Source organism: Delphinus delphis, chromosome 1, assembly GCF_949987515.2.
Source record: "Delphinus delphis chromosome 1, mDelDel1.2, whole genome shotgun sequence".
NCBI lineage: Eukaryota > Metazoa > Chordata > Mammalia > Artiodactyla > Delphinidae > Delphinus > Delphinus delphis.
Genome location: NC_082683.1, coordinates 162,870,244 through 162,896,554, shown reverse-complemented (window position 1 = coordinate 162,896,554; position 26,311 = coordinate 162,870,244). Strand labels below are relative to the sequence as shown.

Genomic DNA, 26,311 nt, shown 5'->3' with positions numbered 1-26,311 from the left:
ATTTACAAATATTCATGAAACAGCTGAATTTTGATGAAATTAAAACAAAGTTACTCTGGCGGCAGTTTAATTTCATAATATGGCTCCGTGATAGTTTATCAACTAAACTGAAAGCAGGCAATTTTCCTAGTACGAATGAATCTTGAACTTCAAAGGCAGATTTCTTGCTTTGCGAGGAAAATGAAAGAACAGGTGTAGAAAGTAACTCTGAATAATTCAACTTATAAAAGCCTAATTTATATGCAATATTATAAAAGGAATGAGTTTACTATTATTTTTAACAGATATCATTGTGGTTCCAAATGAGTACGGAACAAACAAATGATCTGAAAACAAAAGACTTAGATCTAACCTGCTCTGGAAAGTAGAGGCCATGTAGCCTCGGGCAAGTCACAATCTCTTAAGCTTAGTTTCTTTGATTATGAAATGGGAAAAGTAATGATATTTACTTAACAAAGTTATATGGAGCAAGTTATATAATATGTAAAAGCGCCCTGTGCCAGCTATAAAATGCTATATAAATGTTATACTGAGTTTTCATGACTCACAAAACTCAAAATTTTAACAGATCTTGGATAATAAATGTCCCTCTCACATTCTCAGCACTGTCCTCCAGCACCATTTGCAGGTAGGGACAAGGATATGGTTGCATCAGCAGACTATCTTAGTATATCAAACCAAAAGGTAACCTGGAAATATAACAAAATGCCAATGTTCTTATAAGAGCTGGAAAACATTTTCTGTAAAGAATTAGAGGAAACACCAAAGGCTTTATGGGCCATGCGGTCTCTGCTGTATGGACGTCTATGCGAATTCAGCTGTGAAGTGTGAAAGTAGAAAAAGACTCTGTGTCAATAAAGGCGCATGGGGACCTCCCTGGTGGCACAGTGGTTAAGACTCTGCGCTTCAATACAGGGGGCCCGGGTTGGATCCTGGTCAGGGAACTAGATTCCACATGCCTGCCACAACTAAGAGTTCGCATGCCACAACTGAGGAGCCCGCGAGCCGCAATTAAGACCCGGCGCAACCAAAAAGAAAAAAAAAAGTATTAAAAAATAAAACAAAAAATAAAGGAGAATGGCTCTGCTCCAATATAACTTTAATTTACAAAAACAGGCAGTGAGCAGGTGGGCCATAGTTTGCCAACACCTGCTGTAGATTTCATAATCATTATTGTAAAAGGAATTTATTCAGAATCAACTGAAAAAAGTAAAACAACTTGTACTTTTGAAATTATAGACACTCTGGGTGTAACTGATAATTACTCTAAAGATACAGTGCCAATGAAACAAAATCATAAACCTCAACTATATTGACACTTGCCTGCTTGTAAGATAACACATATTAAAAATGTTTAAATGACAGTTTAAGGGACCTATAGAGAAAGCACCTGTGTTTTAGAAGTGGGCTCAGTTCCAATCCTTTCTTCCTGGCCTCCTTCAGAGGGCAAACCTTCAATCTCAGGATTCTTCTGCTGCTGCTCCTGCAGCTTCATTAAAACCCTGTTGACTGCACACATGGCTGCCTCTCGGCAGAGTGCCATCAGGTCAGCACCAACAAAGCCCGGCGTTAGGTGTGCTAAGTGACGAAAATGAAAAGTTTCGGGAAGTCTTACTTTTCTGCACAAAGTTTGAAGTATTCTGTAGAAAAGACAAGGAAAAGAAATTCAGAGTCCTAACCTACTAGTAAAAACAAGTCACGGAATATATTTATTTGAAGCCTTTCCTCTCTGTCAATGGTATCATAACAGGTAATAAGATCAAATAGCTCACTCATTCAGCAAATGCTAAATCGCTATAATATATCCTACCTTATTCCAACAGGGGTTAATATATACACATATCTGCTTTTTTAGAAACTATATTAAATTCTGTGAAGAATAAAAAATTGGTTTTTAAAAAAGATTCTGCCTTTAAGAATTTTACAATATTACAGAGGAAATAAGACAAATGATTTATGAGGATATAAGGTAAATTCTACTTTTAGAGTAGTTTAAATGGACATCTGCCAGCAATAAAAAAGTCTCTAAACTCAAAATCAACCATTAATTTTATTCATCATGAAAAGTTATGCTGATACAAACTTTAATATCCAATTTTATATTAGGACAGTTATTTCTCCAACTTCATCTTTATTTACTGCTCATCCTTTGTACTTATGTGTGAAAAATTTTGCTCAACTGAACTGGCAACATGGTATGTGTCAATGAAATATGGACTCTGGATAATTATTATTATTAAAGGAATATCTTAAACAATTTCTGGTAAGATTTACTGAATAAAACGTAAAAGCAGTAAAGATATTCAGGACAAAAGGTCTGATGCCAGGGACTTCCCCGGTGGTCCAGTGGTTAAGAATCCATCTTGCAATGCAGAGGACGCCAGTTCGATCCCTGGTCAGGGAACTAAGATCCCACAGGCCATGGGGCAACTAAGCCCATGCACCACAACTAGAGAGCCCACATGCTGCAACTACAGAGCCCACGTGCCACAACCAGAGAGAAGCCTATGTGCCACAACTAAAGAGAAGCCCACACGCTGCAACGAAAGATCCCACATGCCACAACTAAGACCAAAGGCAGCTGAAAAAAAAAAAAAAAGGTCTGACGCCAGACCACTTGAGTCTGAATGCCAGCTCTGTCACTCTCTGTTATTTCATTTTTGTACTCCAGTTTTTCCATTTGTTAAATATATATTACAGTAGCACTTAATAGTAGGGATGTTAAGTGAATACATGCAAAGCTCCTAGAACAGTGACTGATCCACAATAAGTGCCCAATAAATGTTTGTTATTATTATTAGTTACAAATTGTGACATTATAAATTAACTTGGACAAGAAAATATATTTTGAAATTTCCAAATTTGTAGGAGACTAATATTTTCAAATGTCAAGTTACTGGAGAATAAGTTACTATACAAATGTCATTTGGGATCTTGTAAGTGAATAGAATAGAAGCAGATAAACATTTCTGACAAATGAAAAACAATTCACTTTGATACTGTAAACAATAGGAGCCAAGAAGAAGTCCCATTATAGAACTACTTCCTAAAGATACAGACCTGATTTGCTGCTATGCATAAGAATACTAAGAAATTTAGAATGTTAAGAAAACTAGCTAAGATAAAATAAATATCATCCTTTTTTTTCAGTTACAGTCTACTCCTGAAAAAATGTAATTTTGGTCATCATACTATAACTCCACAGGAGGAGAAAATAACCATTAAGAGATTTCCAGTTTCAACACGGTTGAGTAAACGTGTTTCAGCAATATTTCCTCCTCACCCCACCTCCATAACAAAAACAAACAAACAAAACAAGAACAACAAACAGGAACACAAACTCCATGGTCAAAGAACCTAGGAAATTATCTGTACTCTACTCCCTCACCCCAAACCCCCCCCATCCTATCCTGGAAGTACAGCAAAGAATTTGCAACAGAGGATCAGTCTTTATCTCTGTGAGGTCTTTAAAAAGCTATCAACACTTGTCTTAGGCTATAGGCTTCAGTATGGCTCTATAATAAAGACAGGTATCTACACTGATGTGAGATATTGAAGGAAACAGATATTTGTGGAGGGGGGGGGGTGCTGATATATGCATATTTTACTACCAAAGAAGACAAAGGCCACCCAACATGGGTCTCTCCGTGTCAGCTCTAGCTGGTGCCCTAAGAACTATAAATCCCTATATTCAAGTATTAGGAATTCCCAGAATAAAAACTCAGGTTTAATAATATAGTTGACTGTAAATGGGATGAGTTTTAACTAATTTTTAAAAAATAAACCTTTTATTTTATAAAGTTTTAGATTTATAGAATTAGTGCAAAGATAGTCCAGAGAACTCTGTACACCTCATACACCTCTCCTGTCATTAAGGAAAATTTTCAGGATTACTGGCCCAGTATTTTGTAGAATGTCCTTCAACTGGGATTGGTCTGATATTTTTGTCATGATTAGACTAGAGTAAAGCATTTTTGGGAAGAAGACCACAGAGGTAAAGTGTCATTCTCATCATATCATTCATTATCAAGGATACATACTGTCAACACGACTTATTGTTGTAGATGTGAACCTTGGCTACCTTGAGACAGTGTTTGAAAGGGTTTTCCCTTTGAAGTTACTCTTCCCTCCCTTTCCATACTACACTCTCTGGAAGTAAGTCACTTACGTCTGGCTCACATTTAAGAAATAGGGAGCTATACTCCACCTCCTTAAGGGCAATGCAACCACATAAATTATTTGAAATTCTTTTGCACCAGAGACTTGCCTATTCTCACCCATTGATTTATTCAATCATTTATTTCTATCAGTATAGACTAACAAATACTTGACTATCTGTAATCTTGAACCAAAATTTATGAAGAAACTTGTGGAGAATGGTAAATGACCCTTCAGAGGGCACAAAGTCAAAACTAACGTTTTGCAGAAAGGTGCGCTATTGAGAAGGAAGTATATTTGTCTGGTGGAACCTCAAAGACCATGAACCAGAGGCACCAAAGTGTTGAACTACAGAAATTAGGGCCCCAGCAGGGAGCCAAAACACAGAAATTATCTGAAAATCTGCATAAGAAGTCTGAAGACGCCACATACCCTCCACCCTGTCAACCAGCAGGAGACCAGCAATGTACCCTCTGGTGAAACTGAACCAGGAGAGGGAAGCCCCAGGTTTGTGGACAACAGTAAGATCAACTCCATCAGAAAAAAAGGTCAAAGTCTGCGTCCAGTCACTCAACCTCCTGCCCCTGCCCCTGTCAGAAGACCAGCAGCTAGATGGACAGCCCCATGGTGTTGTCTGAAGATCTTTTTCTGAAAAATCTGAATTGGTTCAACAAAAAGAATCTACAGAAATAGATATTTGGAGTTTTCTAGCTCAAAAGTTAGCTGGTCATATGACTGCTTTACAATGGCACTCACACTTCAACAAAGTAGCCTGTATTGCACACATGCAATCAGCCTCACTCTTAAGCTGCCAGCATGAAATAGTAATAGTAACAGCTCTCAACTGTCAAGACTTACCACATGCCAGGTCCTGTTATTATGACTTTATAAAGATAGCATTTCTCACTGCAGTATAATATACAGACCCAAACAAACACATATACATACACAAAGAAAATAAAAAACTTGGAGGAAACAGTGCAGAAAAAATTGTAAGAGGGCTAGCAAATGAAAAAAAATTGGCAATCATGAATTTCAGAAAAGTTACAAAGGTGAATAAATGAAATGTGATCCTCATATAGGAACAATATTTATAAAGATGAGAAATGAAAATGCTAAATATGGATATAGTCAAATTTCATAATACAACTACATAGTACAAATATATGAACATGTTTGGATATCAGATAAATTATTATTTGTTAGGTATATAAAGGCATTGTGTAATGCTAAATAAAAAGTCTTTATTCATTAGCTATGGACGTATTTATACCTGAAATGATATGCCTGGGATTTGCATTAAAACACTCCAAGAAAAAAAAAGTGGGGGATAAATAAAATAAAACTGTGAAAATGTTGATAATTATTGAAACTGGGTGATAAAAACATGGGGGTTCATTACTATGACCGTTCTAAAAAGCATGTTTGTAAATTCTCAACCCTCCTCTCAGTGGGAAGTGGGGCTATGACTCCTCTTCTCAAATCTGGGCTGACCTGAGTGAGCAATCAACCAACAGAGGATAGTGGAATTGATGCTATGTGACCTCACTTCCAAGGCTAGAAGATCTGCTGTAGAAAGAGCTTAGACCTCAACGTCCAAGTCCAAGCCACCCCCTCCAGCATGGCCCCAGGTGGACTGGTGACCGGAGGATGCAGATCCTTGCTCCCAGGACCTGCCTCTTCCTGGGCCTCCTAGGGGAGAGTCACACGCCCAGGTGACAGGGCTGGGGTGTGTTAAGAGTGGCTGGTTTTGACTGCTGTTTTTTCCTCCCTTTGATGTAATGTTTTACAAATCCTGAGGTCAAGAACAGCAGTGCTGCCCAAGCTCCCAGTGCAGGGGGCCCGGGTTCCATCCCTGGTCAGGGAACTAGATCCCACATGCATGCTGCAACTAAGAGTTTGCATGCCATGACTAAGGAACCGGTGAGCCGCAGCTAAGGAGCCCACGAGCTGCAACTAAGACCCAGCACAACTATAACATAACATAAGGAAACATAACAAAACATAACATAAAATGAACAGCAGTGTCACTTCAGCCTGTTTCTTGCAATCCTCATGCTGCAGCCCTAACCTGCCATGGACGAACCCTTCCACCCTGAGGCTGCCCGACTCTGAGCAAGCCCACACTACCCTGTAAAGGGTGCCACGTGAGAGGCCTTCAGCGGACAAGACGAGAAAGGAGTTGGGGGGGCAGGAGGCAAGGAACAGACAAGATCAAATGATAGGTATACAGATAGCTAAGTAGGCAGACAAGCACAGCCCCGCTGCCCCAATCCTCCACATGTTCTAGCTCCAGCTAGAGTCTCTGCAGCCACGGGAGACCCTGAGACATAACCAGCTGGCTGAGCCTCTCTGAATTCTTTATCCACAGAAATGGTGAGAAACAATAAAAATAAACTTGGGGGTGCTTTGTTTTGCAAGAATAGAAACCGAAACAATTATATTAGACTCCTTCTGCGAACACATTTTACATAATAAAATGCTTTTAAAGTTCAGAAAAATACCAATAACTACCTCAAAAACTTCTTTTCCTGCTATGTGCCAAATGTTATGCTAGGTCCACTGATTTAATTTTTACGAGAAGCCTTCAAGTTAAAGTATTATTATCATTTTACAAATCAAGTAAGGTCTTGTTATTATTACTATTACTGTATTTCAGATAAATAAACTAAAGCTGGGAAATGTTAAACATCTAGAAAAAAGCACAGGACATACAGGCAGCACTTGGATTCCCAGATAATTTCCTTCAATGACTCAAAGTTCCAGCACCTACTGAAGGCCTCTGCACCCCCGTCTCACCTGCCTCTGCCCTCTTCTCCACTTCATGGACCGTCATGCCGTGGACCTTATCAGCACCTGGATCTGTCCCACCTCTGAAATCACTAGCTCCAGCATCTCCTCTTTGCTCAGTCTCCCACACACCTGTTTTCAAACCTCAGTAGGTTCTCGGATTCACCACCGCCTCATCAAATAGTCCTATTTTTACAATTAAGAGTCCATAGTCTCTTTTTTTCTTTCTTAATCTAAATTCTAAATCTCTGCTTTCTCTGTGCCTGAACCTAGAATGTTGAGCATTGCTATGGGAAAAAAAATCATTAAACCAGCCCTACTGGTACCATTCCATACCCCAATCCTAAACACTGCCTGAAAATCCTGTTACCCCAGCCAGTTCATCTCAAATTAGCCAAGGAAGTAATTTCAGACCTTCATCCTCCTCAAACCTCTAACCTATCCATCATGAGCCTCACTTTCATCTGAAGATCTCGCTTTTTAATTCACAGAGACAACGCCCTCAATTTTCTAGTACCAAACTGATAATCCTTCTTGCCTGCATATCCATTCTTTCTCCCTTTACTATCATGTCAACAAATTAACCCTCGTTCTAAGGCCAGCACCGATACATAAGCTCTGACTCCCTGCTCCTCCCATTTCTCCTTCCCATCAACCCGTAAGGACACCACTCAAGCTTCTCCCACCTTAGAAAAGTCCTCTCTAGACACCCCATTACCACCTCACGAAGCCACCACAACCTTCTGCCTTCTCCCTCGCTGCAGACTCTCCTGAGTGAACCGTGGAAGTCTGCTGCTCTCGCTTTTTCAGTTTCCCTTTACTCCTCAACCATTCCAACCTGGAGTTTACCTCTACCATTCCACTCAAACAGCTTTTTGTTAAGGTCACTGGTGACCTCTAGGCTGCTCAATTCAAAGACACTTTTTCAGCCCTCCCTCCCTGGACCTCTCATTCCTCCCTCTGGAAACACAGACTTCTCTTGGCTTCCATTACGCAACTTTCTCTTCATTTTCCCAATGCTTCTGGCTGCTCTTCCTACACCCTGAGCCTGTTAGCCTCTTCGGGCCTGTCCCAGAACCTCTGACATGTTCTCTTCACACTCTCTCTGGACAATCTCATCTACTTTCTTAACTCCAACTGCCATCAATACATTGATGATTCCTAAATGTTGGCTTCTGTGGAGATCCAGACTCATTTGTCCAATTGCCAACTTGACATCTCTACTTGGACATCCTGCAATTGCCTCTAAACTCCATCTATCCCTAAATCCTCTTCTAAAATCTGCTTATCCTCCAGTATTTCCCACCCCTTAAGCACCTGAAAACCATCAGGTGCTTAAGCGAGAAATCTGGGAATATTTCCCTCTTGTTCATAGCCCCCACCTCTCCACACATATATTCTATTGATAAACATAACTTATTGATTCTACTTCCTAAATGTCTCCAGTTATCTCGATTTGCACTCCCACCTCTTTAAGCCCACCCACCATTGCCTCTGGATATCACAACAGCTCCCTCACTGGGCTACCACAACCCATCTTGCTCTCCTGTCATTCCTTATTCACACTGCAGCTACAGCGACCTTCTCAAAACAAAAATCTGTTTCTATCACTGTCCTGCTTAATTTAATTGCTTCCTACCACTTACAGAATAAGTCCAAAACCCTTACCAAGGTATCTGTGAGCTGGATTCTGTACACCTCTGCAGCCTTTCCACATCCTATCTCTACTTCTATAGCCATATTCTTCTTCCAGTTCCCTGGACACACTAAGCTCTCAGTCACCTTAGGGCCTTTACACATGCTATTCCTACCAATACTCTCATCACTCTCACCATGTGATCAGTTAATTGCTATTTATTCTTTGAGTCTCAGCTTCCTCAGAGACGTCTTTAAGAACCTAAGAACCGCCAGACCGGGACTTCCCTGGTGGTCAAATGGCTAAGACTCCGCCCTCCCAATGCAGGGGGCCTGGGTTCGATCCCTGGTCAGGGAACTAGATTCTGCATGCCACAACTAAGACCAGGTGCAGCCAAATAAACAACAAATAAATTAAAAAAACATTAAATTAAATTAAATTAAAAAAAAAAGAGAACCTCCAGACCATGTTAGCTTTGCCTGATATATATATCCTCCCTAAGACCCTGTCTTTGTCTTTTTGTACTCATCACACTTCTGATTATTTAAAGTGGTGACTGAAGTGCCAACCATTGTGTCTCCTTGGTAAACAACAGGTGCTTAAATATTTCTTCAATTAATGACTTCCTAAGAATTATTATTTCTAAGAATTATTGATAAAATAAACACTGATGTAATTCTATTAATATATTAATTCTATTTATATAATTTCCCCATCTTAGAATTTAACTCATTAACATCTGCATATAATAATATGACTAGTTTGCTTCTGCCTTCAGAGCTAGACAAAAGTATAAAAATAAGAAAACTGTATTCTGCCTTTGTCAAAGACTCAATCAGAAATACTCTTCCGGGACTTCCCCGGTGGTCCAGTGGTTTAGACTCTGCGCTCCCAATGCAGCGGGCCCGGGTTCGATTCCTGGTCAGCGAACTAAGATCCCACATACGGCAACTAAGCCCACACACCACAACTACTGAGCCCGCGCACTGCAACTAGAGAAGCCTGTGCGCTGCAACAAAGAGCCCGAGAGCCCCAACAAAGACCCAGCACGGCCAAAATAAATTAATTAATTTTTTAAAACTATTAAAAAAAAGAAAGAAAAAGAGAAACACACTTCCTTAGGAGGGGAAATTCGTGTTTAATGGGTATGGAGTTTCAGTTTTGTAAGACAGAAAAAGTTCTAGAGATTCACTACAATGTGAGTATATATAACACTACCGAACTGTACTCTTAAAAATGGTTAAGGGCTTCCCTGGTGGCGCAGTGGTTGAGAGTCCGCCTGCCGATGCAGGGGGCGCAGGTTCGTGCCGCGGTCTGGGAGGATCCCACATGCCGCGGAGCAGCTGGGCCCGTGAGCCATGGCTGCTGGGCCTGGGCGTCCGGAGCCTGTGCTCCGCAGCGGGAGGGGCCACAGCTGTGAGAGGCCACAGCTGTGAGAGGCCCGCGTACCGCAAAAAAAAAAAAAAAAAAAGGTTAAGATAGCAAAGTTTGTGTTTTTTTACCACAAAAAATTTTAAAAAAAAACAAAACTTCTTCCTTAAAAAATTCTACCTCATAATTATATTCAAGAGCTATCTTCTTTCAGGCTTGACCTTGCTCTTCCCAATTGGCCTTAAACATAGTAAACATTTAATACCCCTCTTTAGTCTCATAAAAATTCTTCCCCTAGCCGTCTAAGACTTAGCTAGACGATTACAGCCTACATAAAACACCATGTATGCCTATAGAATTTACTTCCTGAATCTAAAATGGAGTTTGAACAAATCAACAAAAGGCAATCATAAATAACTGTAGATATCAGAAACAGATGGATTTTATTTATTAAGTACAAAAGAAAAGGTACCTTTAGAGGAGAGAACTCTGACAAATTTTTCAAGTGATCAAACTTAACATCAGCAACGATACAAACTGACACTACAAACTTCCTGAAATGTTCTGAGACACCTCACCATGAATGTAGCATTCTTGCTCAAAATATTTAACCCGAATCTAATCGTGAAAAAGCAATCAGATAAATTTAAGTTGTAGAGTGATCTACAAAAGACTTATCTAGACAATTCAAAAATGTCGATGTCATGAAAGTACTCTCTCCCCCAAAAAGGCAGATTCAAGGAGATTAAAGGGACATGCCAACTACATAGTAGGTTTGCTCTTTATTGAATCCAGGGTAAAAAAAAAAGCTAAACAAAATGAAAGATTAAAGGTACAATGGACAGTTTTGGGGCAACTGGGAAAATTAGAATAGATTGTGTATTAAATAATATTATTGTCAGTGTTAAATTGCTTTAGTATGGAAAATGGTATGATAGTTACACAGGAGAAGTATTTACAGCTAAAGTGTCATGATGTCTTCAACTATCCTTCAAATGGGCTGGCAAAAAAAATAAAATAGGGCTTCCCTGGTGGCACAGCGGTTGAGAGTCCGCCTGCCGATGCAGGGGACACGGGTTCGTGCCCCGGTCCGGGAGGATCCCACATGCCGCGGAGCAGCTAGGCCCGTGAGCCATGACCGCTGAGCCTGCGCGTCTGGCGCCTGTGCTCCGCAACGGGAGAGGCCACAACAGTGAGAGGCCCGCGTACCGCAAAAAATAAATAAATAAAAATAAAATAAAATAAAATAAAATAAAATAAAATATACACACACACACAAATATATGACATTTTGTGGTTTTTTGGGTTTTTTTTGTGGTATGCGGGCCTCTCACTGTTGTGGCCTCTCCCGTTGCGGAGCACAGGCGCCAGACGCGCAGGCTCAGCGGCATGTGGGATCCTCCCGGACCGGGGCACGAACCCGTGTCCCCTGCATTGGCAGGCAGACTCTCAACCACTGTGCCACCAGGGAAGCCCTGACGTTTTTATATACAGAGTGAAAGTAAATATGGTAAAATGTTAACAAGTGATAAATTCAGCTAAAGGACAGATATTTATTGTATTATTTTTTCAACTTTTCCGTAGGCTTGAAAATTTTCAAAATATGGCTATCTAGGAAAGCCCTTTAAGAACTTTGTTGATGATGGAATAGTGATCAATGGACAAAGGATTTTATCTAGCAGGGATGATGGGCTCTACTGTGTCTATGTCTCTACCATTAAGTTTGGCACTTAATCAAAAAAAGGCTTGATAAAGGATACAGGCCTTATTTCTCTTTCTGTACTATAAGCATCCTGAAAGCAAGGACTTACAATTTTTTATATTCCTCATTACCTACCCCAGTGGTATATACATATACTATATGCTCAATACATGTTTGCTGAATAAATACAGACAACTTAAATACTAAATAATAATATTTTGCTGTGGGTATAAACATGTTAGTAAAGAAACCTGAATGGCTGAGTAACTATTTAAAGATTATATATGTGAGAATGCAATGAGCATACCTATAGATGACACTGAATACAACAGCTTAAGAAGAAAATGTCAATGAATGAAAAGTTGAAGTCACATTAATCACTGGGAAGAAGGTAAGGATGACCTGTTCCTTTCGAATGCTTTCTCCTGTCCAAAGTGTCTTCTGATCACTTTTATGTTCTGCATTCATGAAGTCTCCTGTCCTTCACCTCTTCCCTTCTCCACTGTCCCCTTAACTATCCTTTCACTACATACCACTTTCTCTAAAAGCCACTGGCGATCGTGTACAGCAATTCAGTGTCTAACTTAAGCTGAAAGTCATTGTAAATACGGTATTTCAGGGCTTCCCTGGTGGCACAGTGATTAAGAATCCGAGACGCCACCACGATTAGAAGCCTGCGCACCGCAATGGAGAGTAGCCCCTGCTCACCGCAACTAGAAAAAGTCTGCGCGCAGCAACGAAGACCCAACTCAGCTAAAAAAAAAAAAAAAAATACGGTACTTCAGCACATTACTAGATTTTCTTTACTCCATTGCCTCAACAGTGCCTCCCGAGATATTTTTGTTACTGAGATATTGGTGGGTGTTTCTTTGCTCTATGGACATTCAACCCCAATTACTAGGAAAGGTTGGTCCTAGAGCAAACAGACAGCTTTCAACTCTCTGGCTACCATTTAATTATTTGTCAGGGAACCTGTGACCTTAGGCAGATTAGTGCAACAAGTTAAAATACTTGTTAAACGCAGATTTAGCCTGCATGTGGACCAGTGAGCACTATTCCATAGCTCTAGACACTCTCCCTAGGCTGATCGGCCACCTAAAAAACACAAGACACTTTCAATAAGACCAGATAAATGAGTATGGATACATAAGTCCAATATCACTACTGAAAAAAGCAGCCTGAAACAACTGCCGTATTAATGAGTAAATTGTTTTCTTAAGCATTAATTTAATGTGGGCTTTTTCCTTTCCAAATCAATTTCACTGACACATAAAGAGAGAGAGAAAGAAAAGGCTACATCATATTTCTCAACCCTCATTTTCAAAGCATTCAGTTCAGATGATGTAGTGGCATATAAACTTCATTCTCTAAGAGTATACCTTTCCCTGGATGCTTCATCTGGGATACCTAGGCATATCTCTCGGTCGAACCTTCCTGCACGTCTCAAAGCAGGGTCTAAGGAGTCTGGTCGGTTAGTAGCTCCGATGACTAGGACCCGAGCTGTAGCGGCCATGTCATTCAGATCTAGTAAGAACCAGACACAGGATGAGTGGTGAACAAGACACTTGACGTTAAGGATAATAATGCTTACACAAGTCATTTACGTGGTTAGAGAGAGAGTATTACACACTGATAGCAATATATATACATGTATATAAAACTAACATTCACTAAATGTCTAATATGGGAAAGATGTAAGGAAAATACAAACTTTGTCCTCAAGCAGCTCAATCTATTTGAAGCACAGTAAGCATAAACAAAGCACCACAGTGATACGATGGAAGATATGAATTCAGACTGAGGAATCAGGGAGAACTTAGGGAGGAGGTAACATTCTAGAAAAGGCTTGAAGGGTAAATAGGATATTGATAAGCTGAAACATAGGTTAATGCAATTTTACATGGAAGAAATGGAATGAGTGAAAAGCACAGAGGTACAAACAGGTGTGGCATGTTAAGACAAGGTGAGTGGTTCACCAATAGGGAGCCTTGGCAAGACAGAGTAGTATGTATCTCAAAACAGACTCACTACACTGAGATCGGGGAATACAATATAGTCTCCAGTTGCTCTGGCCTAATCCAGATACAGATTTTTATTAATGGACAGAATGCAGGGCCTAAAGTGTATTTTCCACAAGTATTATTTCTCTCAACTGAACCAGGGGTGACTAGCAGAGAGTCTGAGGTTACACCCCCTCACAGGTAACTAAGTCCTCTATCAGCCAAGTAGTGAGGAATTTAGAGGATATTCTTTTGCCAACAGGAAGCCATGAAAGGTTCCTCTGGTAACATTTGTATTTTAGAAAGATAACTCTAATAATAATTTTGAATCGAATAAAGAGGAATAAATGCAAAAAGAGTTTGTTGTGATCTGAATACAATAATCAGGTGAGAGATGAGTGAAGGCAGGAACATAGGAGATGAAAACGAAAAGCCCAGTTTAAGGTCCAAGTTGTAGATAGAATCAAAAGCACTAAGCAAATGATTCAATGTGAAGGCGGAAGAGAAGGAAGAGACAAAGACAACTCAGTTTGGATGCTGTTAACTTAAATATGGAATACAGGAGGGAGGTCAGACATGCAGAAAGGGCCACAGGGGAAGCCAGTGGAGCTCTGGACACACCGAGTGTGAGGGCACGTGGGACAGTCACCTGCAAGTATCTGACAGGCAGCTGCGAAGATGGGTTGCAAGCCTACCAGAAATGAAGATTAGAGATGTAATTTGACGGTTTTTCAATGCACTGAACAGGAGATAGTTGGGAAGTGGCGAGGGCAAGAAGAAAAGAAGATCAAGTGTAAGTGCTTATGGGATATCTTTCTTTAAGGGATGGAGAAAAGGAGGCAAGTAAATGAAGGAAAGCAGTAGGGAGTTGTCAGAGAACAGAAGGACAGAGTGTTACTCAAGCCAAGTGTGGTAACAACGACAAGGACAAGGTGATCACAGTATCAAATGCTCTCAACCACCACCAGTAACACTCACTGGGTGCTCACCCCACGCCAGGAACTACTCTAGGTACAATCGCTACCCCCAGATAACAACGGTAAGAGGTGGGTTCAGAGGGGTGAGGGCTAAGAGCAAACCAAAAGATGTGGCCAACGGTGATCATCAACGGGTTTTCTATGACTGTTTCAGTGGAATGGTAGAGGCAGAGAGACAACTGTAGGGGTGGGGTTACAGAATAGAACTGAAATAGAAACATATTTAATTGGCAGTGACTATTCTTTGGATAAATTTGGATTGAAAAGAAAAGAGGCATAAGGTATACGTTTGAGCGAGACAAAAAGCTCTTTAATATTTTTTGAAAACTGAATAAAAGGAATCAGCTTAAAAAAGAGACTCACGCTACAAGAGGAGATCCCTGAACAAGCAGAACTACTTTACAGAAAACGAGGTGACACCTCAGAATTGACGTAGCACCACAAGCTACAAACTTGCAGTCACAGGAAGATGTTCCTATGCTGAACCCTCCCTGCACTAATGCTGGTATAGAGCCAAAGCTGTTCCACTGCTGATTCAGGGATGCTTTCCGTCTCACAGCTAAAACAATGACCAAGGGTAGGAGTCTGCTTCCTTTTTCTAGTTCACGTTGCTCAGACACTACAGTCTTGGTGATATGCTCTGAACATAGCAAGGGTTAATAACAGAATTCAACAAGAACAATCATGGAAATCTGTTAAATCTTCAGTAATGAAAATATCCTTCCACAGGAAGTCAATACTTAGTAACACAAGTGCTGTTTCAAAAGCTAGAAAGATAAAAATCAGACCCTAGCTAGGATTGGCCACTTACTACAAGATAAATCCCATTCTTTTTCTCACTTTTAGAGGATCTGATCATTTTAAATTGAAGTTACATTAGTCAAAAGTATGAATTTCTGATTATTAAAAAAATGAAGTTTTACTTGTTTTTACACAGAGTAAAAAAAAACAAAAACAAAAACTAGTTAATGTGTTTCTGGGATAATAGCTCTCATAAATAAAGTATTTGTGGTAGCTCATTAATTGCATATGTATAAATAAACATCTGGATTCTGGCCTATGCTTTGCTAATGACTCACTGTATGTATCTGGCCCTTAGCTCTCTGTGCATCAGTTTCCTCATAAACAAATGATGATATTTTAAGATCCTTCGCAGATCTTAATAATTAGAATTATGTCTGAGTTTAAGTTTTTAAAATTAGGTGAAATTAGTTTTTTTTAAGTGGTCTCCTTAATTATCTTGTTCATATTAATTTACCTAAAAGTGTTAACTTCTTACAATTTCAGATTTATAAACTCTGATTTAATAATAAGGTTTTACAAAATTCTCAAACCGTAGGGAAAAAAATGACCACATGGTACAGGCTATTTGGGGCGAGAGAAAGAAACAAGTCCCCATAAAACCGAGTTCCTCCACTGAGTTTATGATTAACATCTCTATGCAAAACTTTATTCCGTTTCTTGTCCCACCCCTGTTCCCCTCAGGATTAAGGAGTATCAAAGAAAAGGGAGAACTGAGAGTGAGCAGGACTCTGCAGAGCCCTCCTGCGTACAAGCCCCTCTGTGTCCTCTGCTTCTTGTTTGGCCTTTGCCGAGTTCTAAAAAGTGAACCCAAGCAGCTAACAATTACAACAACAGAGTCACAGGACTCATAGTTCCTCCAGAAGGGATATATAGATAACAATCTGACGCATACCTTTCAGTGGTTCTACAGAAACTAAGACCCTCCACCCAGTGGAGGATGGTAACTACATGCTGACCACAAGCACAGAGCCCCCAGACTGGCTGGTGATTAAAATTCCCAAAACATCACCCTGTTACCTTTCCACCAACCAATCAGAAAAATGCCCAGGAGCTGATCATGTACCCTGAGACCCTCCCCTAATATCACCTTTAAAAAACCTTGCCTGAAAGCATCAGGACTTCAGGTCTTTTAAGCATTAGCTGCCTACTCTCCTTGCTTGGTGCCCTGCAATAAACACTGTGCTTTCCTTCACCACAACCCATGTCAGTAAACTGGCTTTGCTGGGCATTGGGCAACTGGATCCAAGTTCAGTTCAGTAAAAGGATGACTATGTAAGTTGAATTATTTACTGTTTTCCTTACTTTGGTTTATAAAGGGGAAACTTAAAACACACAAAGACACACCAAAAATCCCAACTAACAGGGCTTTCAGTAATGTTCTAGTAATAAGTAGTCTGCTTAATTCCTGTACTTGTTCATTTTTCCACATTTTAGTATCTCTGAAATCAGAATGCTTATACTATCAATGTGATAAGCGTTATGTCATACTTTGATTGGTGTTTTGCCATTTTCCTTCTCAGAGGTACATAAAATAATGGTGTATCTTATAACTGATAACAAATTAGCTTCAATAAAATAATGATAATTCAGAACACAGTCCTGGAACTTCCCTGGTGGTGCAGTGGTTAAGAATCCGCCTGCCAGTGCAGGGGACAAGGGTTCGAGTCCTGGTTCGGGAAGATCCCACATGCCGCGGAGCAAGTAAGCCCGTGCGCCACAACTGCTGAGCCTGCGCTCTAAAGCCTGCAAGCCACAACTACTGAGCCCACGTGCCACAACTACCAAAGCCCACTTGCCTAGAACCCGTGCTCCACAACAAGAGAAGCCACCGCAATGAGAAGCCCGCGCCCCACAACGAAGAGTAGCCCCCGCTCGCCGCAACTAGAGAAAGCCCGCATGCAGCAATGAAGACCCAATGCAGCCAAAAATAAATAAATGAATAAATTAATTAAAAAAAAAAGAATTGATGCAGATATTTAAAAAAAAGAACATAGTCCTTAAAACATGGCAAGAAAATTTTACATAAAAATAAAACAGCAGAATAAGCAATCTACAACCTAGCATCCCAAGGAATGTAAAATATGTATTACTTCAAATTTTCTTATGTACATAAAACATGCTATTTCACAGTAGGTAAGATTTAGTTCCAAAAGTTCTACTCGTGCTGAGTCCTTTCCTCCAAATTTGTATCCAAAAACCATTAAACAAAATTGAAAAACAAATTACAGATAGGAAGTAATTGCAGTATATTTAACAAAAGATTTGTTTCCATAGTATATTAAAGTATAATATTCACTCAAATTTTTTTAAAAATTCAATAGAACAATGGGAAAAGGATGAGAAAAGGGACTTTGTAAATAATATGAACAGCCAAAAAAGTATGGAAAGATGATCTACATCAATGGTAATCAGGGAAATGCAAATTACAACAAAGATACCAATTTTCATCCTTCAGACTGGCAAAAATTAAAACAATTCAATGTTGTGAAGGATCTGGAGAAAGAGTGATTCTCGTATAGCGCCGGTAAAGATGTAAATGGCAGTCTTTTTGGAAGGCAATTTGCCATTTCCTATAAAAATTTTAAATGTACACTCTTTAACCATTGCTTCGTCTTAGAAAAATACATGTGTATCAAAAAGGACCATTTAAGGATATTCCCTACAACTTGTTGTAAAGCAAAAACCAAAACAACTTGAATATCCATCAAAATGGAAATATTTAAGTACAATGTGATAAATTTATCCTAAAGGATACCAAGCAGCAATTAAAAAGAGGTAGATACAAATGCATTAAAGTGGCAACATTTCCAAGAAATATTAAGATACAAAGAGCAGGTTATAGAATAGTGTGTATGGTGCAATCAGAGTATTGTAAAAAGCAAAACAATGTTACTGTATTTATACAGTGTGTGTAAATGCATTAAAAATAACTGTAAGATATACTCCAAAAATTAACGATGCAATCTTTTATGAAAAGAAAAGATTTCTGCTTTTACTCTTTTATGCTACTTGAATGTTTCATATCTTCACATCTTACACTAAAAAAAGAAAATTCATTTTCTTAAAATGAATTCATTATTTCAAACTGACCGTCCATGCAGGTTAGGAGCTGGGCTACAATTCTTCGTTCCATATCTTTTGAAGCAACTTCTCTTTTGGGGGTAATAGCATCAATTTCATCAATAAAAAGGATACATGGTGCATTTGACTAGAAATAAGAATATCACAAAAATACAATCATAAATGTATTCCCTGTACTGCAGCATAGTTAAGTATATACATTTTTTCAATCTTAAAGTTCAAGGATCATTCACCAAAAGAATAACCCTAAAGAAGGCAGTTCACAGTGATTTACTTCTGATTTTTATCTGACTTAGGAGAACTGAAAGGATTAAAAGAGAACAGTAAGAGACTACATATAGGATAACACATTTATAGTCTTCTTATCAATCCATGTTCTGTGATGATAAAACTACTGAAATTCTTTCGTAAATTAGGCACATTTGCTATGTTCTGAAATTTAAAAATAGTAAGTTTATAAATTTTAAACTAGAAAAACTAAGTTCACTACAAACGTTTCATGAATGTTCCTACCAACATAAAAACATCCAAGCTTTTCCCTAGAATCTGCTATAAGAGGAATTTAAGAAGCACCAGAGGCTTTGCTTTTATTTTTTTTATTGTGGTACCATCTTAACCATTTTAAGTGTATGATTTAGTGGCATTAAATACGTTTACGTTGTTTTCATCATCCCCAACTGAAACTACCAGAGGCTTAGTTTGAAGACTACATTGAGTAAGAAAGGAGGCTAAAGTTCCAATACATTCAATGTGGACAACGATCACCTTCAGTCTTTTTTTAAACATAAACTAGATAGAGTTCAGAGAGAGTTAAGTTAAGATACAATATAAGCAACAACTACCTGGAATAGTCAAATTCACAGAGGCGGAAAGTAGCACAGCAGTTGCCAGGGGCTAGGGGCAGGGGAAAATGAAAAGTTAGTGATTACTGGGTACAGAGTTTCAGCTTGGGAAGATGGAAAGTTCTGGAGATGGATGGGGTGATGGTCACATAACAATATGAGTGTGCTTAATGCCACCAAACTGTAAAAATGTTTAAAATGGCACGTTTTATGTTAAATATATTTTACCACAATAAAAAACAAACAGATTAAGAATCAGTTAAAATGAGAAATTTAAATAAAAAGATGTAGATTTACAATCTAAAGCACAGCTCATCCTTAGTTATTTAGTTAGGAGCGACACTGATTATGCTAAGAGTCAGACTGCCAGCCTGGCTAAGATATCTAAAAAGTGTGTGAACCACTGCATTTTAAAGGGAAAGAAATTTGGCCTGCCACTAGCTGCCTCTCTTTCCAATCCTCTTCATGATAATGTTTGCAAAGGAGAACCTCTGACTGCTCGACACATTACCCAGTTACAAAAGAGTAAAGTTACAGACAGCAAAGGTCTCAGAAAGCAAGGGCAATAGTATTTGTCAATGTTCTGGAAAACTGAATGAGAAAAAAAGGAAAAAAGAATAAATGATGGTCATCAGAATTTAGCCTAAAGCAAGCATGTAGTTTTCAACAAAGAACGATTTGATCTGATTTTACCTTTTTGTTCTCTGATTCACACATACCTTATTGTACTGACTTTCATCAGGAAACAGGGGGTCCAGGAAAGAGGGGAGCTAGACCATACATTTACTGAGCATCTGCTGTTAGGCATAGTACCAGCTCAGTACTGGTTCGAGAGAGATATAAACACACAACTAACAAACTAATTTTGCCCTTTGTCTCTTTTATCCTCATTCATCATTGTGTTTACCATAAACACGAAAGTTATTACTTGTCTTCCAGCTGTGTGCCAATTAACAATCAAATCAAGCTCATTTTGGAAAACAGGTAACACCTGAAAGAATTTAGCTTTGCTCTGCACAGTACCCTTCCCACCCTTCCTCTGCACCTTCCTTGTGCATCCACAGCTTTTCCAATGACAGTCTATGTTTAAGTCACAGGAAACATCCTGACCAGGCTCACCTGTGTGAATAACTGCAGGAAGGAAAAAATCAACACATCCCTTCTGGGGTCTGACCAGAACCAGGACTTTACCTCTTCCCCATTTTAGAATAAAAGAAGCCTTCTTTTACGTTGGCTGGATTTCCAAATAAAGTCTCTATTCCTTGCTCCAACAACTTGTCTCCCCATTTACTGGCCTACGGCAGCAAACAATACTAGCTTGGACTAGGTAACGAATTTTGCTACATTCTTGCCATTTAAAAAAACATTTTCAAGTACTGATAAAATACACTTTCTCTTCTAATTTCCCATCAGCTTTGCATTTCAGATGCATTGGCCATGTTCACCAGGCCCTATATAATTGGGGTGCAAATGATGACAACATAAATTTAAACTTTTTGCTATTTTTTAGTTTTCAACCAGTGATGACTAGTGACTGCTCAAGTGAGCACATCATAGCTAACGTTTTTGGCTTTTGCTGTGTGCTAAACACTACATTAAAGATTTTATATGAACCCTCTCATTTAATACAATCAACAACCTCATGAGATTTAAGTAGTATTATTAACAGTTTACTAGTAAGGAAACTAAGGGTTAGAGTGGTTAAATCTCTTGCCCAAGATTACACAATTAGTATGTGGTGGCATAAGGAACTGAACCCATGTTTCTGACTTGAGAGTACATTTAACCATAACACTACACTGAAGATAAAACTTTCATGAGATACAAATGTCATCTTCCTCATAAGTTCTTAAGCATCCAAATTTTGATAACATGAATTATAATCAGAATAATATCCAATCTGTAATTTCTCTGGTAACAGAATTTTCTTTTCACAGCTTCAATTATACAAATAGAGAAGAGTTTATCCTGGCATGTCCATGGGTGCTTTTATAATGTGATAATCCTTAAATGTTAAAAATGTTCACACTGCTTACAGGTTGTTCGGTCAAACCTACGTTAAGGAAAGTAAAAGTGAAAAAAGTATCACAAAGAAAATCTCCTTTCAGCATATCGCTATTGGGTATGACAGCCCAGAACTTCTCACCAATTACGTTATTTTCATATTAAACAGATTATTTTATCCAACAGTCTATGTTAGTTAATCTACTTTAAACATTTAGCCACCATGAGTAACAAACTACCATGTTTAGAAAAGAATGGCCAGTGAACAGGTTAACAAATACCAGCGTTAGAGAAAATAGGATCTTCCACGTAGCCTTATATTTGAACACCTAAAATTAGAGCCATTAGCTGACTCACCACAGCTTGTTCAAATAGCTCTCTCAGCTTCTGTTCCGATTCTCCAGATACTCCAGATACAATCTCTGTAGCAGCTACTTTCAATATTGGAAGGTCAAGTTCCTATGCACAAATATATAAAAGAATGACCAAATTGTCAAATTTTCACTTCCCTACTTTTTCCTCACTCAGTCCCTCTCTCAAAATTACATTTTATAAATGACCAATTTTCTGAGGAACCTCATCTTGTGTTGGTCCAATGAAAAATATTACCTAAAAATCTAAAATTTAATCCAAACACTTTGACTGGATACCTTTTTTTTTTTTGATGATAGAGAAATGGTTTATTCTTTTTTTTTTACAATGGTGCGTTAGTTTCTGCTTTATAACAAAGTGAATCAGTTATACATATACATATGTTCCCATATCTCTTCCCTCTTGCGTCTCCCTCCCTATTCCACCCCTCCAGGCGGTCACAAAGCACCGAGATGATCTCCCTGTGCTATGAGGCTGCTTCCCACTAGCTATCTACCTTACGTTTGGTAGTGTATATACGTCCATGCCTCTCTCCCACCCCGTCACAGCCTACCCCTCTCCCTCCCCATATCCTCAAGTCCACCCTCTAGTAGGTCTGTGTCTTTATTCCTGTCTTACCCCTAGGTTCTTCATGACATTTTTTTCTTCAATTCCATATATGTGTTAGCATACGGTATTTGTCTTTCTCTTTCTGACTTACTTCACTCTGTATGACAGACTCTAGGTCTATCCACCCCATTACAAATAGCTCAATTTCGTTTCTTTCTATGGCTGAGTAATATTCCATTGTATATATGTGCCACATCTTCTTTATGACTGGATACCTTCTACTTGTTTTTACTCTGTAGATATCACTATAAAACTGTTATTATCTCTTCTGAATAAAGGGTCTTGAATCTTAAGAAATATGTTTGCCCCCACTTAGAGCTGAGCCAAAACAACTTCATCTGTTATTTATCTGCTGGAAAGGAAATAGCAGGGGGGTGTGACACAGTGGTCTCCCACACACCCCACCGGCGTTTCTCCCTCCCTGAACCCACAGAAATAGCCAGTTACTAGTCAGAGGAGGCAGGTTCTTAAAGTAAAGGAAGAGAAACTACCACCGTCCCACCAATACAGATGGCAGCAACCCTGCCTAAACCCTACTATTCTTCTGGCTATCTTGAAATTTCACTTCCTCAATGATATTCTCTTTGATCCTAACTCTTAACTTGGCTTAAGACAACATACCAACAACATACCACATAGCATTCTACACCTGTGTCTCCCACTCACTCACTGTAATTGTAATCATGAGCAACATTTATTTGTGTGAAAGACTGTTTAATGTCTGTCTCTCATTTGATTGAAAAACTCCTTAAAGATAACAACCGAGTTTGTTTTACTTATCACTATATTTCAATGTCTGGCATGCAGCAGTCACACAAAAGATTTATTCAATAAATGAATAAATGAGGTAAATCAATCAAGTTCTCCTATAAAAATAATTTGCTTTCATAGAGCACTATCTGTTAATGATTGGCATAGTATGCTATTCTTCAAACTGAAGTTACTTGGACATTTTGCATTTTACCATCCAACACAGTTTCCAAGAAATCTGATGGGACTAAAATTAAGATTGCTTTTTATTTTGCCAAGTGAGTACCTAGTATCACCATTTTAGAAAAGATATTTTAACACTAAAAAGGATAAAAACATGACTCTGAATGGAAATTCTGAATATTTAGTTATATGGACAATACAATCTTCAGTTTTCTTATTTTACTGCTCTTGAGAACCACTGGCTTAAAGAGAAAGAGAAGTGACTAAAATGTAAACTGTGTGGTTAAAAAAAGAGTTGTTTACAGCTGTATTATTTTGCTTCCCACCCAACCCCTGCCATATAAATAACTGGATACATTAAAACAGCATCTCACACATAGCAGCATGAAAAGAGGTAAAAAAATGAAGAAAGGATCAGTCCTCCTGAGAATATGCCAAGTGTGGTTCAAGGTGACCAAAGAGAAAAAATAAAAACGAGTAACAACAAAAATTACAAAAGCAAACAAGTGTCAGCAAACCTCACCCCAGCAATTGCATGTGCAAGCAACGTCTTCCCACAGCCCGGTGGTCCATGAAGAAGAACTCCGCGTGGGGGTATGACGCCCAGGTGGTGGTACACCTCTGGGTGACGCATGTGTATGAGCATCTTGCAGATCTCCTGTTAGGGAATAAATAGGAACGATGATCTTCACAGCCCCAAAGAGAAAGGATCAATGTGTAATGAAAGGACCTATTCTTTGGAGCAGCAAAGTACAGTAGACAGAGAACAGGCGTTAGGCTTACACCTGAGAATCCCAGCTCTAGTACCTGTGCTGTGACTTTAGCAATACCCTCTCTGAGCTTCCATTTCCTAAGCTGTAATAATATCTACCTTGCAAATACAATGAATAGTAACTAGATTGTAACTGAAACAAACACCAAAAAATAGTAACTTTTACAACTGTTAAAGTAATACTCCTTATAAAGCATGTATCTTATGTACACTATAATTAAAATGGTGAAAAAAGTTGAAGACATGTTTCTTTTATCCCTCACTACCCTGAAGAGTACAGCCAGGCTTGCCCTTCTCACCTTCCTGGCTTTCTTTTCTATACTCAGTTCCTATTAGATAAAAAGAGAAAGGCTTTGTTTGAATAACTGATTGGCCATATCCATCTAAGGTAGAAATTCTGAATTTGAACTAACTTTTAATGTCGTATCATTGCCTCCAACATCTTCAAACTTCACCTTGGAGATCTGCAATTCTAGCCCCCTGGCTTTAGCTGGTAAACAAAAAAGGAGGTGAAAGGATTAGTGATTCAGTAGCAAATCAGAACTATATTGAATAATCTTTAAGTAAACAATTCTAGTAAATGTCTCTGCACACAGAAGGTCCCCCATGCAAAATAGCTTGGAATCATGATGCCTCTCTCAGAGCAAACACAGCTGCCACCACCCACAAGACTGGCATCTCACCTTTCTTTAGCAGGACAGCCTCTATTTCTCCATCTACTTCCTGAAGATCTTCTTTCTTCCTTTTGCCTCTTTTGTTGTTTAGCCTGCCTTTTCTTTTTTTATTACTCTCCAGAAGAGAAGAATCTTTTGAATTCTGGGGGTGGGGTGGGGGGGAGAAGGAAATTTAAATGTGCCATGCTTGGAATTATAATGCCAATATATTTTTTCAAAAGATGGGCATTATTAAAAAAATCATTCCTGCCCTAGCACTTTCACCTGTTAGCTATTCCCAACCTATTTGCTTAAGGCTGATCTCTGCTGGGGATGTCCTTTTCCATAGCCTTAATTCTCATTTTATATCCTAACATTTGAAAACCTCCTTTCCTGATTCTTCTAATTAGAATTAATCTCTTCTTCACACTCAGAACACTAAATTTGCAACTGTAGTACAGCCTACCACAGTCGGCATTGTATTTGAGTGACTCACCTGTCTATGTCTCCGTCACTGAATTGTGTGCTTCTGGAGTTGGAGTTAAGACACTAACGTTCATCTTTTATTTCTCACTGAGCCTTTTACACAGTTGGTGTTCATTTGATGTCTGATCAATCACTAAATTAAATATGATGACAGAGCTGCTCTGACAGCCATAAAACAGTATAATTCAACATAAGGGTCAAGTTTTTCCCTTGACCTTGCCAACGATAATAATGTTCTTTAGAGACAAATGACTAAAGTAAATAGATTTGGAAAAGGCCCACTAATAATTCAAAAGGGGAGGGGAGAGGTTTTGCCAAATCAAAGGGCTTGGTGCTTGAAAACCACTTAGAGCAGCATCATCCGACAGAAATATAATACCAACCACATATGTAATTTTAAATATTCTAGTAGCCACATTTAAAAAAGGAAAAAAGAAACAAGGGAAAATAATTTTGGAGGGAAATTAATAATCTATTTTATTTAACCAAATATATTCAAAACATTATTATTTCAACATATAGTCAGTATAAAAATTATTGAGATGTTTTACATTGTTTTTGTAAAACATTGTAGTAAGTCGTCAAAGTCCAATGGATACTTCATGCTTACTGCACATCTCAAGTCAGACACTAAATTTTCATGGGAAATACTTTGTATTTAGATTTGTATTTAGATTTTATAAAATTTACAGCTGAAAAAGTAGAAGTTATTCTAAGTATACTTAGAAGTTTTCTAATAACTGAACTATTAGTTTTTAAATTTAAATTAAAAACTCAGTTCCTCATTTGCACTAACCGCATTTCAAAGGCTCAACAGCCACATGTAGCTAATATCTCCCACACTGGACAGCAAGCCCCAGAGCACAGACAGCCACTCTACCGGGAGACAGATTACCTTAAACCCCCTCTTTGCCATGCATTAAAAGAATCAGGTAGGAATGATGTCCAGGGGACTTCCCTGGTGGTCCAGTGGGTAAGACTCCATGCTCCAGTGCAGGGAGCCCGGGTTCAATCCCTGGTCGGGGAACTAGATCCCACACACGTGCCACAACTAAGAGTCTGCATGCCGCAACTAAGAAGTCCGCATGCCACAACTAAAGATCCCACATACTGTAACTAAG

The 26,311-nt window shown here is 38.8% G+C and overlaps 1 protein-coding gene across 2 annotated transcripts in view; it reads right to left on the bottom strand.

Moving 5' to 3' along the window:
- Positions 1-26,311, bottom strand: part of NVL (nuclear VCP like) — a 98,331-nt gene that overhangs the window by 60,196 nt on the left and 11,824 nt on the right. For both annotated transcript variants that reach the window (XM_059997850.1, XM_059997853.1), the window contains exons 7-13: positions 24,735-24,867; positions 24,465-24,541; positions 23,803-23,937; positions 21,723-21,824; positions 18,529-18,646; positions 13,037-13,181; positions 1,391-1,640 (exon numbers count right to left, since the gene is read on the bottom strand). In XM_059997850.1, coding sequence (XP_059853833.1) covers positions 1,391-1,640; positions 13,037-13,181; positions 18,529-18,646; positions 21,723-21,824; positions 23,803-23,937; positions 24,465-24,541; positions 24,735-24,867 — 960 coding nt within the window. The remainder of the gene's footprint in view (positions 1-1,390; positions 1,641-13,036; positions 13,182-18,528; positions 18,647-21,722; positions 21,825-23,802; positions 23,938-24,464; positions 24,542-24,734; positions 24,868-26,311) is intronic.